This window comes from Phyllobates terribilis, unplaced genomic scaffold, assembly GCF_046119375.1.
Source record: "Phyllobates terribilis strain yellow unplaced genomic scaffold, ASM4611937v1 Scaffold_11__3_contigs__length_659146591, whole genome shotgun sequence".
Classification (NCBI taxonomy): Eukaryota; Metazoa; Chordata; class Amphibia; order Anura; family Dendrobatidae; genus Phyllobates; species Phyllobates terribilis.
Genome location: NW_027362771.1, coordinates 420,049,877 through 420,063,999, shown reverse-complemented (window position 1 = coordinate 420,063,999; position 14,123 = coordinate 420,049,877). Strand labels below are relative to the sequence as shown.

At 43.0% G+C, this 14,123-nt stretch overlaps 1 protein-coding gene across 4 annotated transcripts in view; it reads right to left on the bottom strand.

The window, feature by feature from the left end:
* The window catches only part of EFL1 (elongation factor like GTPase 1), a 410,413-nt gene that overhangs the window by 283,567 nt on the left and 112,723 nt on the right, over nt 1–14,123 (bottom strand). For all 4 annotated transcript variants that reach the window (XM_073653133.1, XM_073653136.1, XM_073653134.1 and 1 more), the window contains 2 exons: nt 4,396–4,538; nt 1,750–1,928 (listed from right to left, as the gene is read on the bottom strand). In XM_073653133.1, coding sequence (XP_073509234.1) covers nt 1,750–1,928; nt 4,396–4,538 — 322 coding nt within the window. The remainder of the gene's footprint in view (nt 1–1,749; nt 1,929–4,395; nt 4,539–14,123) is intronic.

Genomic DNA, 14,123 nt, shown 5'->3' with positions numbered 1-14,123 from the left:
CTGATTGTGAATCAATTTCTCCTGCTGTTGTGCAAATGGAACAGACAACCGGTAGAAATGATAGGCAATTAGCAAGATACCCCCTATAAAGGAGTGGTTCTGCAGGTGGTGACCACAGACCATTTCTCTGTTCTCATCCTTTTTGGCTGTTGTTTTGGTCACGTTTTCATTTTGCCATTGCTCTCACCCCTAGAGGTACAGTAGCATGAGGCGGTGTCTACAGTACAACCCACAGAAGTTGCTCAGGTAGTGCAGTTCATCCAGGATGGCACATCAGTGCGAGCTGTGGCAAGAAGGGTAGCTGTGTCTGTTAGCAAAGTGTCCAGACCATGGAGCAGATACCAGGAGATGTGGAGGGGGCAGTAGGAGGGCAACAACCCAGCAGCAGGACCACTACCTCCTCCTTTGTGCAAGGAGGAAAAGGAGGAGCACTGCCAGAACCCTGCAAAATGACCTCCAGCAGGCCAGAAATGTGCATGTGTCTGCACAAAAGGTTAGAAACCGACTCCATGAGGGTGGTATGAGGGCCCGACGTCCTCAGATGGGGGTTGTGCTCACAGCACAACACCGTGCAGGACGCTTGGCATTTGCCACAGAACACCAGGATTGGCAAAGTCGCCACTGGCGCCCTGTGCTCTTCACACATGAAAGCAGGTTCACACTGAGCACATGTGACAGACGTGACAGAGTCTGGAGACGCTGTGGAGAGCGATCTGCTGCCTGCGACATCCTTCAGCATGACCGGTTTGGCAGTGGGTCAGTAATGGTGTGGGGTGGCATTTCTTTGGAGGGCTGCACAGCCCTCCATGTGCTCGCCAGAGGTAGCCTGACTGCCATTAGGTACCGAGATGAGATCCTCAAACCTCTTGTGAGACCATATGCTGGTGCGGTTAGCCCTGGGTTCCTCCTAATGCAGGACAATGCCAGCCCTCATGTGGCTGGAGTGTGTCAGCAGTTCCTGCAAGATGAAGGCATTGAAGCTATGGACTGGCCCGCCCGTTCCCCAGACCTGAATCCGATTGAGCACATCTGGGACATCATGTCTCACTCCATCCACCAACGTCACGTTGCACCACAGACTGTCCAGGAGTTGGCTGATGCTTTAGTCCAGGTCTGGGAGGAGATCCCACAGGAGACCATCCGCAACCTCATCAGGATCATGCCCAGGCGTTGTAGGGAGGTCATACAGACATGTGGAGGCCACACACAATACTGAGCCTCATTTTGACTTGTTTTAAGGACATTACATCAAAGTTGGATCAGCCTGTAGTGTGTTTTTCCACTTTAATTTTGGGGGTGACTCCAAATCCAGGCCTCCATTGGTTAATAAATTTGATTTCCATTGATGATTTTTGTGTGATTTTGTTGTCAGCACATTCAACTTTGTACAGAACAAAGTATTCAATGAGAATATTTCATTCATTCAGATCTAGGATGTGTTATTTGAGTGTTCCCTTTATTTTTTTGAGCAGTGTATATGTAAATGGCCCTATATATAGTAATAAAACAGACAAACACTGGAAGACCACGTGTCCGAGATCATGGCGGACCGCTGGGCTCCAGGGAGATTCGGAGGTGGAATAGGAACACCTCACCAATAAAGGGTCCTTTACGGCTACTGGCATTCTGGTGGCTAGAAACGTAATAGGAAAGAACATAACGGCTAAGAACGCTCTTTACTTAAGAGGAAGGGTTCCCATTTAATGAAGCCATACTTGTAAAATGTTGGAGATCAAAAGAAAATGTTACCTTAGGCAGCGCTTCTGCAGGATCATATTTCGGTCCCAGAACAAATATCCTTTGCCCCCTACGCACCACTCCACTAAAGACTCGAGCAAATGCAATAAAATAACTTTTGTTCTCGCCTTCTTGTTTGTCTGACTTTTGTACAATGCTCTCCCTCTCGCTGGACATAGGTAATGTATCACCTGTAATATTAAAAAAGCAAAAATCTATTCAGTTACAATATTATTTCAGAAAAAGCGGATAGGTCTAAAAATCATCTTGGCTGAGGCTTCATTGTGCTCCTACCATACAATGAGCACAATATGATTAAGGGTACATTCACACCCATACTCTGTGTAGATTTGGTGCATTTGCCAGAAAAGTTTCCCACAAATGCGAAAAATGTATTGGAGGGTCCCTGTTCACCAGACGGTGGAGAAGGGGTTTGCCTCAGTTTGGCTAATTTAAGTTGTATACCTGATGTTTTCAGTACAAAACAGTGGACTACATTATTCTACATAAAGGCATAACAAATGCAGGGCATATTATTTATTGTTAACATGGGAGCCTATGGGCAATGGGAGCCAGTGGCATTCGCTGAGAAATCCTCCAGGCGTGTACCTAGATGGCAGTGTGAATGCAAAATAAAAGTCAGCCAACCCAACCAATGTCCCCATCAGTATTGAGGTAGACCAATTGTCAATGTCTAATGTAGGAGAACACACAGATTCAAATGCACATATTTTTCACTGGCTCTAATTTGTGTTAAGTATTGTGATCTCTTGTATACCCTCCAAAAAAACGCTTTGTATATCTGTTATTTAGTGGTCCACAGGAGTGCTCGTTTTTTTACATTTGCTGGGTTATGCACATTGTCTCACTCTTCCCCAGGATAAAGGTGGTGATCATTATTTAATTGTTAGGATATGTTCACAAGTTGCTGCTTTTTTTTAAAAAACGTCTTTTTACAGTAGCAGCAAAAGCTTTATTTCAGAAATCTCATGCACACACTTTTTTTTTTTTTTGCCTGACTGAACTGGAAAACTACTGCATTTTTGAAAACTGCAGCATGTCAATTCTTTCAGCGTTTTTTTTATAGAAAGCAATGAGTAAATGCAACCAAAACACTGTTATCAGTTTCTGCACCGTTTTTGGTGAAAAAAAAATTGCAAATACAGCAGAATGTGAAACACATTTATTGTTGTGATGTTCTCAAGTTTAAACTATAAAGTCTTGTTTTCCTCACATAAGCAGGGATGTTAGTATTAGTGCAGTTTAACTAAATTAGTGATGTGTTAAAGTAAACAAGGCCTGACCAACTCAATGCCCTACCAGTGTATCAAAGTAAGCATTGTCTGCCCAACTCAATGCCCTATCAATGTGTGAAAGTAAACAGTGCCCAACCAACTCAATGCCCTACCAATGGGTGAAAGTAAACAATGCGGACCATCTCAATGGCCTACTAATGTCTGAAAGTAAGCATAGTCTGTCCAACTCAATGCCCTACCAGTGTGTGAAAGTAAACAATGCCCAACCAACTCAATGCCCTACCAGTGTGTGAAAGTAAACCGTGCCCAACCAACTCAATGCCCTATCAATGGGTGACAGTAAACAATGTGGACCATCTCAATGCCCTACTAATGTCTGAAAGTAAGCATAGTCTGCCCAACTCAATGCCCTACCAGTGTGTGAAAGTAAACAATGCGGACCATCTCAATGCCCTACTAATGTCTGAAAGTGAGCATAGTCTGCCCAACTCAATGCCCTACCAGTGTGTGAAAGTAAACAATGTGGACCATCTCAATGGCCTACTAATGTCTGAAAGTAAGCATAGTTTGCCCAACTCAATGCCCTACCAATGGGTGACAGTAAACAGTGCCCAACCAACTCAATGCCCTACCAATGGGTGAAAGTAAACAGTGCCCAACCAACTCAATGCCCTACCAATGGGTGAAAGTAAACAGTGCCCAACCAACTCAATGCCCTAACAATGGGTGAAAGTAAAAAGTGCCCAACCAACTCAATGCCCTAACAATGTGTGAAAGTAAACAATTATTATAACTTGTAGTTTTTCCTAAGTATCATTTAACATACTTACATTATTTGAAGGAATGCCCTTTTCAGTAAATTAATACAATCTAAAAGCCTTGTGCAGCTCATTTCTTCCTGAAGGAGACTGAAATGACAATTGAACTGTATATGCAATGAGTAGGATCCATTGAATGAACAACATTGCATGAAAAGTGAGAAAAGCATAAATCCGGCATCTATATAACTAATCCAGTCTACACTAATGGCTGCATAGGAAATGGAAGAAAATCTTCACGCGATCAGTAACTTCTTTACTGAGCCGTTGTATTTAGGACTCTGCGGTCCTTCGATCTGTAAAGCAGCTAAGATTGACAAGCGGATGTAAAGGCATTGGTAGGAGCAGGCCATAAATAAGCTGATCGCTAACCACGCACACCTCGCACCACCTAAATGGCTAATTTGTTGGTAATTATGCTGTCTACAGACTGGTGTCAATGACTGTTAGCAAGTTGTGTGGCTTGTAATGATGTGTAATTGCTGCCTGTATGGTAGGAACATTCAGGGATCAGAAAATTACACTGAAATCACTTAAGACTCTAGCAGAGAAAAGTGAATAAAGTGGTGCGGACAGACACTTGCCTCTGGTGCTCGCACTGTTTACAGGCACTTGGCATTCGCTGCTGGAGGGAGCCGGCTCCTGTCCCTGATTGATTGCCATCTTTTCAGCATGCTTCTGTCTTGCGAGTTCCCGTCTCCGTGCAATTTCATCCTGAGTTAATGGCCTGCAAGGAGGGAAGTTATTTGCATGAGAGATATACTGGAAGTAATCGCAACGGAGAAGCACAGGAGCTTTATATCTCAACGGACCTGAGCATTAGGAAAATGGAGCCAGTTTAGTCTAATAGGATGAATTCTTCACGGAATACATGTAAAGGGCAAAGCACCCCCCTTATACTACATCATCACAAAATTGTCCCTCTAGAATGCCTCTTGAATGGTGTCTTGCCATTTAATCTCAGAGCAGCCTAATATAGAGACAGACCCTGATTCCAGCAATGTGTCACTTACTTGGCTGCTTATTGTAGTGTTTATAAAATCACTGTTTTATCAACAGATTATCATCACTAAAGGACTAGTAAACCTGCTGCCATGTAGTCCTCCATATTCATGAGCTCTGTATAACCCCTCCTCCACCATGGATTGGCAGCTTTCTGCCTATGCACAGTGTACACAGAAAGCGGCCAGTCAGTGGTGTGGGTGGGGTTATACAGAACTCAACATTCTGAGAACTCGTAGATCTGCAGCAGGTAAAGTGATTTTATCAGAAGTACAGCAATCAGCCCAGTAATTGACACACTGCTGGAATCAAGGTCTCTGTCCTAACATCATGCTGCTCTCAGATGGAGTAGCAAGAAGTTGATGACAGATTCCCTTTAGTATACTGCAGTCTATCATTCAGAACAATAGAAACTTTGGACCCTGCTACAAAATATTAAGTTACTTTTTACCTTAGTAACTACAGCTAAATCCAGAAAGGGGCAGTCTGGTTTTGAAATGGTACACCATCATTTTCCCATTTCCTTTCTGGATCAGGTTTTCATGGTTACCAAGAGATTTGGTTGCATTTATTCAATAGGAACCTACTGAATATAAATCTGCCCTGATCATGTGATGGACACTTATGTGAACAGGGCCGCCCAGTTGTCAGAGCTCAGCTTAGACGTAATGGAAGGCAAGCAGTATGCAAGTTTAAACTACACCTTTGCAGGAAATAGCCAATCCAATGTATACCAGCCCAACAGAGGCCAAAGGGGCACTCTCTTCAGCTCCATCGGGCGAATGGAGCCCAACGAATACACTTGGAATATTTATCAAGGCTGGTGTTTCATATGCCATATCTTGAACTATTAGCATTATACAAGGAGGACTCCTCTTTATAAGTTTGGTGTGCCTTAGGCCACGTTCACACTATCAGTATTTTACATCAGTATTTGTAAGCCAAAACTAAGAGTGGGTGATAAATACAGAAGGTGTGACGTGTTTCTATTATACTTTTCCTCTGATTGTTCCTCTCCTGGTTTTGGCTTACACATACTGAGGTAAAATACTGAATGTGTGAACGTGGCTATATAGGCTGTCTGTGCCCCAGAAAATAAAACTTACAGCAGCTAAGAGCTGACATAGATTTAATCTAAAAAACGACATCAGTTTTCTTCATTGTAGAGCCGTTTGGTTGCTGTGGCCGGCACTGATTTCTGCTTGTAAAAGCCCCATAACGGTGGCAGAAAATATTCATTTTATTAGACAGGAGTTTAAAGAATACATTCATACAAACAGATTTTCCAATGCGGATTTTGATACCTTTTGCAAAGGGTGAAATCTGGGATGAAAATCCCAAACATATGTCAATTTCCCCTGCAGGTTCTTATGCAGTGTGGATGACAGTTGGCAAAATTGCCATCTACTACACTTCAGCTTGCTAATCCAGACACGTGTGAACATACCCGAAAGATCTTTTTTCATGAAAACATCTAACCTTAATTGGATCTGTTTCCAGTAGGATAATATTGAAAAAAAAATGGAAACCTATTAGATGATCAATAGAGCTGTTGCTCCAAAAGTAAGATTCCAAAAGTAACTAACTGTCCTGTCCTGAAAAAATACTTATACAAAGTTTGATTTCAATGAGATTTTTAAATAAAATGCATATCAGATGTAACTCTGATGTATCCGAACCAGACTTGTAAAATCAACATTGTAGAGTTACAAAATAAAAAACCCTCTGAACAAAGCAAGTTAAAAAAAGCCCGATCCTAACAATGACCTATTCATGCTACTAGAGAGATGACGGTAAACAGGGTATACAAGTTAAAATAATAATAAAAAAGGGCTTTTATTTCTGGATAATAAAAAAGGCTGGAGCGTGCAAGGAACCCTGCATGTCAAAACACTCAAGAAAAGGTAAAACATGCTGAAGCTCTGTCATTTTTATAGAAACTGAATGGCCCCAATCCAGTTAAAATGTTACATGCTAGCAGATTAAATAGGGGGCTGTGTGGGAAAAACATAAAAAAGGAAAATAAATGGCGACATAAAAGCTGAGGCTAAGGCAGAAATAAAGAGGCAGTGTGCATTACTGTCAGGGCACGGAAGAGAATTGCAAACACCTAGTAAAACAGATGAAGTAAAAACACATGTATATTAAACGTCTATTTTTATAGCCATTAAATATACCCTATAAGGCGTTTTGCACGACATATACAACACACAACATGATCATTTTTCCAGGGTGCCATAAACTAAAATAACACATTACAAGAAATAGAATGAAAGAATGGACGAAGGGAGAAGACGTTTTAATAAAGAGAGTGTTCAGGCCAAAGTGGTGCGTTCTCCTTCTGAACTTATTAAGATAAACATAAATTACAGGTAGCACAGGGCACAAGTTAATAAGCAGAGCGGATCAAAGGCATAGGCTGCGCTAATGCAGCAAGCACAACAATGCTCCTTTAAAAAATAGCATCCTACCAGAAGGCCGTAATTTAATGGTAAAAATTAGAAAGAGAGAATTACTAAATCCTTTCTAAGATTGAGGAGGACTACAAGCCTTCCTTCAAAAGTGCATAAGGGCTAAGTCAGACGGCCACATTACTTTTGCGAGGATCGCATCGCAAAGCTCGGACTGGACGTCGGCTCTCCTGACCTGAGCGTGACAGCTGCCTAGTAAGACATACCGTCATTGTCACGTGAGGAGAGTCGACGGCCAGTCCGAGGATTGTGATACGATCCTCGCATGAGTAATATAGCCGTCTGACTGCACCCTAATTGTGAGTAGAAATTTATGGAGGAGATTATCGTCTACAGCTTTTAATCACTCTCTAATACTGAAGCCACAGCAAATCAATGGCCCAGGGCAGTAATGAAGAGGGAATCCAGCCGTCCAGGGCTTCGCTCAGGGAGAATACTGAGCGTTCAGACCATCCGATGTTCGCTGTGCGCAGAGACGTTCTACTGTATTATTTCTGCTCTACAGCAAAGGAAAAGGAGAAGAAAGTGTTAATAGCAAAACACTGTATGTATGAAGAATCGCAGAGTAACACCAGGTTTAAGGTCGGACAGGCGGCTCATTGCTTGAAGTATTTGGGGGCAATTTCCACTATTTACAAGGAAAAGAAAATTCATCTGACATGGTCACACATTAGAAAGGAAAAATGTTATAAAACCATAATTACTGAAATATGGATTGGAAGCTAAACAAGGGATATAAAATCTTTTAGATCCAGGTCACATTACCCTCAAACATCAGAACATTTCTTTGGAAGATTGCCATTGTAAATGGGGTTGAAGCTTTTCAAGTAGAGATGCCAATACACCTTCAAGAGCTGTCTGCAAATGGCTGGTCCAGCTGTCAAGTACTCCTCCTCACATCAGTGGGCTCAGCCATTCACATCTCTTTCTCCATCTACTTGCTAATTCTTCCCCTTTCTCTGCCTCCTTAACTGAAAATCCACTTTGAAAAAACACCTAAAGGCTATGTACCCACGATGCAGAAATGATCGGGATTTTTTCCGGAGTGTTTCTGCATCTCCCTGGCAGAAAAAACGCATGTGGATTGTACATGCTTTTTTCTGCCAGGGACAAGCGGATGTGAAGCGTTCTTTACTTGCATTTCCGCATGCGGGCTGACAAGCGCTTTCCAGGCGATTTTAGCATCACTTGGAAAGTGCTTGTCAACTTGGTCACACTATATAAATCCATGCAAACGGCATGGATTTATATAGTGTGACCGTAAGAATGGTAAAAAATAAATCTATACTTACCTTCCGATGGCCCCCCGAAGTCTTGCTTCGCTCCGTCTTGGCTTGCCAGCAGCTCGCGGTACACTGAAGGACCTGCCGTCACATGACTAAATGACGTCAGCGCAGGTCCTTCAGTCCACCGCGATCTGCCGGCAAGTGAAGACGAGGGCACCGCAGGCCATCAGAAGGTAAATATAATATTTATTTTTTATTTTATTATTTTTTTTTTTTTAGAGGTTCTATGGTACCCAGGTCCAGAGGAGAGTCTCCTGTCCTCCACACCCGGGTACCATCCGCACATTGGAACGCATGGATTCCGCATCTAGATATATAGTGATGCAGAATCCAAGCGATTCAATGCAAGTCAATGGCGGCAAAAAAGCAGCGCTTCCGCAAAATAATTGGTTGTGCTGTGTTTTTTTCAGCAATGATAACCCGCAGCGGAAATTTCCGCAGTATGTGCACAGCACATGCGGATTATCATTGGGGAACATAGCAGGCCTTCTACCATGCATTTTTTAAGCGTTTCTGCAGCGTTTTTGTCGCTGCGGAAACGCTTAAAAAAAGCATCGTGGGCAGACAGACAAAATTCATTTTGGTCAAAGTAAAATGAACTGCCAGTACAGTGAGGTGTCAGATTACACTACCTATTATACACTGTGTTGATTTGATTGTGTGGAGGAGAGACTGTGAGAGATCAGGCAGACAGATTGTGCTGCAGCTGTCAGCAAAAAATATTTCACTTCAGTGCTGGATTCACAGTCACACAGCTCAGTACTGCTGTATAATGTCTACCATGCTGCTGTTCTGTTGTCTGTGTGCTATAAAGAAGAGCACGGTGTCGGTGTATGAAAAATATAATAGGTGGTCTTTACCTTATAGCCCTGAAAATACTGAAAATTAGGGTGGACAACTGGTGGAAAATGCAGGATATAAAATCACATAACAGCCATACACACATGACCGCTTATTCTATAGAGATACTTGAAACAATAGGTACACTTTTACATGCTTATTTTTTTGGTCAGGGGACAGTTGATAGGCCCGATACACATAAGACAGTTGGGTGGTGTTGCGGCCATGGCCTGTTACGCCCACCAGTGTCGCAAGAGGATTTGTGGACCCACTGTGCCACGGACTGGTCCTACCCTGGAGGGGCGTAACTAAGCAGCTACCTTGGTGTTCACTGGAGCCTCCAGTGGTGAGGTCAGGCTTGTGCGGCAGGTAGCTGCCAGGTACTACTTCAGGGTGGTGTCCGGCAGTAGCTGCTGACCCCATGGGTCCATTCAGACTCAGTAGATACAGTCCAGGATCACTGACACGGAGATTTAGATAGGGGAATGTTCTTATACTGGCCACTTCAGGACCAGAGGATTTAGGGTGCAGGACTGACCACACCAGGACCAGGGGACAATGTTCAGGCCCTGGCTGCTCCAGGACCAGGGGACGAGGGTTCAGGTGCGGGCCACACCAGGACCAGGGGACAAGGGTTCAGGCGCTGGCTGCTCCAGGACCAGGGGACGAGGGTTCAGGCGCTGCCCGCTCCAGGACCAGGGGACGAGGGTTCAGGATCTGGCTGCTCCAGGACCAGGGGACAAGGGTTCAGGCAAGGGCTGCTCCAGGACCAGGGGACGAGGGTTCAGGCAAGGGCCGCTCCAGGACCAGGGGACCTCACAACTCACTAGCAGTACACCTTACTAACTAATGATTAAACTTGTTGCTTGGCGACTCCCTAGGGGAAAGGGAGTCTTTTATACAAGTTGCCTTCCAGTTATTGGCTGGGAGCCATCTTGCAGGTGTACTATTTATGCTAAATACCTATCAGCAACAAGCTGAGAGCATTTGGCATACGCGCGTGCTGCCCCTTTAACAGCAGGGGAATGCGCAAACTAGACACCACCGGGAACTGTGGTGCACAAAGTAACCGAGGACAGGGAGCAAGAGCGCGCCGGGGACCACGCCGAGGCGGTGAGGGGAAAAGGGTACACTATGCAAGGGCATCAGTGTTACAAGTGGTAACACAAAAATGGATGGGAAGAAACGCCCAACATTGCTCTGATGCGTATGGGAACCTTTACTTCAAGTTAACTTTTTGAAAATTGTATTCCAATCTAGAAAAACTGTGCAAATCAATGTTATGTACCCCCTTAATACAATTAGCATTGTTTTATAATGAAACAGGGATGGTCAATAAGGAGAAGTAGCAAATATTCTAGCATAGATATTCTAGGGCACAACGGTCTTTACTGTAAAAAGAAGCCCTAAACCGGATCCTACTGACTCATTGGGACTTCCAGGACAAGGAATATACTCTGTCACTGATAGAAATTCTAATGATCCAAGTACAGAAAGCGTTTTGATAAGTAACATATGGACCTTTCTGAAGAAATGACTCCGTGTTTACCAGATAATGACAGGCAGCAGCCGAGAGACCGCACAAAATAATGGACTTTTATCATTTCTTTTCTTAACCATTTGAAAAGAAATTAAAAGTCTGTGTAAAAAGAAGCAAAAAAAACATTTCAAGATGCTTTGTAGTTAGTTGCTAGAAGTAAAAATGATTGATTGGTCATAGAAAAATAAAAAATAACATAACCAGCCGAAATGTTCAGCGGGTATTCACTGTAACATACCACAACAAAGTAAGCGTCAAGTTCAGACTAAAGCAAGAATGTGGATGCCATTGTGGACTTCTCGTTATCACATTAAATATGATGAATGTAAGGGTATGTTCCCACTGAGCCAATGCGCAGATTTGCATGCGGAAAATCTCATTCACCCATTCGCAGAGAAAAGCAGCAGCATAAATTCACCGCGCTGTGGATTTGAGATCTTCAGCATGTTCATGTATTTTCCAGATGTATCTGCAGATTTCAGTCCTGACAAAGCTCATTAAGGCTGTGTGCACACGATGCGTCTTTAATGCAGCTGCGGAAACTCATTAAAAACTCATGGTAGAAGGCCTGCCATGTTCCCCAATGATAATCCCCATATGCTGTGCACATGCTGCAGAAATTTCCGCTGCGGATTATCATTGCGGAAAAAAACGCAGCACTACCAATTATTTTGCAGAAGTGCTGTGTTTTCGCCGCCATTGACTTGCATTGGACCGCATGTATTACGCATAACTGTATATGTAGATGTGTGATCCAAGCATTCTAATGTGCTGAGGGTACCCGGGTGTAGATGAGAGGAGAGTCTCATCCACACCCAGGTACCATTAAAAAAATCTGTAAAAAAAAGAATAAAATAAAAAATAAATGTATACTTACCTTCTGTCGCATCGCTCCTGCTTGGTTCCCGGCACTTTGCAGTGAGTTGAAGGACCTGCGCTGACGTCAGAGTCATGTGACGGGTCACGTGACGCTGATGTCGGCAGGTCTTTCAATTCACTGTTGCCGGCAAGGGAGAATGGAGTGAGCGGGACACCGGGGGCCATAGGAGGGTAAGTATACATTTATTATTTTTACCACTCTCTCGGGTCACACTATATTTATCCATGCTGGTTGCATGGATTTATATAGTGTGACCTAGTTGTCACAAGCACTTTCCAAGTGATGCTAATCGCTTGGAAAGCGCTTGTCAATCCGCATGCGGAAAGGTCAGTGGGTAACCGCTCCATTTCCACATGTCCCTGGCAGGAAGCAAGACTTCGGGGGGCCATCGGAAGGGAAGTATAGATTTATTTTTTACCATTCTTTAAGGTCACACTATATAAATCCATGCCATTTGCATGGATTTATATAGTGTGACCAAGTTGTCAAGCACTTTCCAAGTGATGCTAAAATCGCTTGGAAAGCGCTTGTCAACCCGCATGCGGAAATGCAAGTAAAGAACGCTTCACATCCGCTTGTCCCTGGCAGAAAAAAGCATGTACAATCCGCATGTGTTTTTTTTCTGCCAGGGAGATGCAGAAACGCTCAGGAAAAAATCCTGAGCATTTCTGCATCGTGGGCACATAGCCTTGTAGTTGAGCGTTTTTCTCATACTGAAATTCTGCAGAGAAAAGGACGTATAGGAATGTACAATTATACTAATTTCCAGTATTAGGTACTGTGGCTGTCGTAGAGCTAGATTTCTGGATTTTGTGTAGGATTAGAAACACATGGATCCAAAAAACACATTACGCCTGTCTATAGGCTGTGTTTGGTACTGCCGCACAGCAAAGAGTAGGAACCAAAAGTTTTGCATTTTCTTAAAAAGTGTGATTACTTCTGTCTGGTTGTTGTGATGCCATTTCCCTGGTGATGAAAGTGAATGAAGTTGTCATGATTTTTTAAACCAAAATGCTTTTGAATATAGGTATGGTCATTTAATTAAAGAAAACTGACTACAAAAGTTTTGCATATACTATTTATTAATCACAACATAGAGAGTAATTCATTTGCTTACAATGCCATAACTTAGTATTTTGTAGCGTAACCTCTTGCTTTAATTACTGAACTACACCGACGGGGCATTGAAGCCACTCGGGTATTCAAGACATCTTGAGGGATCTTGCTCCATTCCATTTGCAAATCTGCAAACAATTCATCTTTATTGCTATGGGTACAGGTCCCAACTCGTCTCCCTAACTCATCCCAAAGGTGATCTATATGGTTTACATCAGGTGATTGGCTTGACCATTGCAACAGGCAAACATTTTTCTTTGCTAACCAATTTTGACTAAATTAGATGTGTGCTTATGATCATTGTCTTGCTGGAATTTCCATCCCCTGCCTACTTTGGTTTTACCATGTGGCATCATTACATTTTCCAGTATATCCTTGTACATGGTAGCATTCATATTTCTTTTAATTCTATGCAGAGGGCCAATGGCAGATGCAGAAATGCAGTACCAAACCATGACATTGCCACCACCATGTTTCACGGTAGGCGTTTGGTACCTTACATCATTACGTTTTCCAATTGGGCGGTATATATAGTGCTTGCCATCACTACCAAACAGATTGAACTTGGATTCATCCGACCACAACACCTTAGACCAATCTGTCTCTTTCCATTGGCTGTGTTCTTTGGCAAACTCAAGTCGGACCTGCGGGTTCTTTGCAGAGATGAAAGGCTTCTTGACTGGAACTCGTTCATTCGTCTCTACTGCTCTTAGCCATCACACCACAGTTTGGCGACTCACTTTGACCCCCATGTTCTTCGTTCATTTCGTGTGAAATCTGTACAGCACTTTTATGGACATCAGAACTGACTTTTTCTTAATAATGTTATCAACTCTGGAGGAAGTTTTCCGTGGTCGTCCACTTCTAGGTTTGTCAGCTGTTCCATAACCTTCTTTTTCTTTCTTTAATATACATGACACTTGACTCTGAGAACAGGTGAATTCCATAGCTACCTCTTTTTGGCTTTTCCCTGACTTCACTCTCAGAATAATAAGCTTCCTGACATCTGGTGATAAATTTGGCTATGTCTTTGCCATGTTTTAACCTAAAAAAAACACACACAAAAAAAGTAGGCAAAATTCTACTACCTATGACAAAATATGCAAAACATTTGGCCCAGCAAATGTTGAAAACTAACACAAAGGGATAAAACAATGCTAAACACAATTTTCTTCCT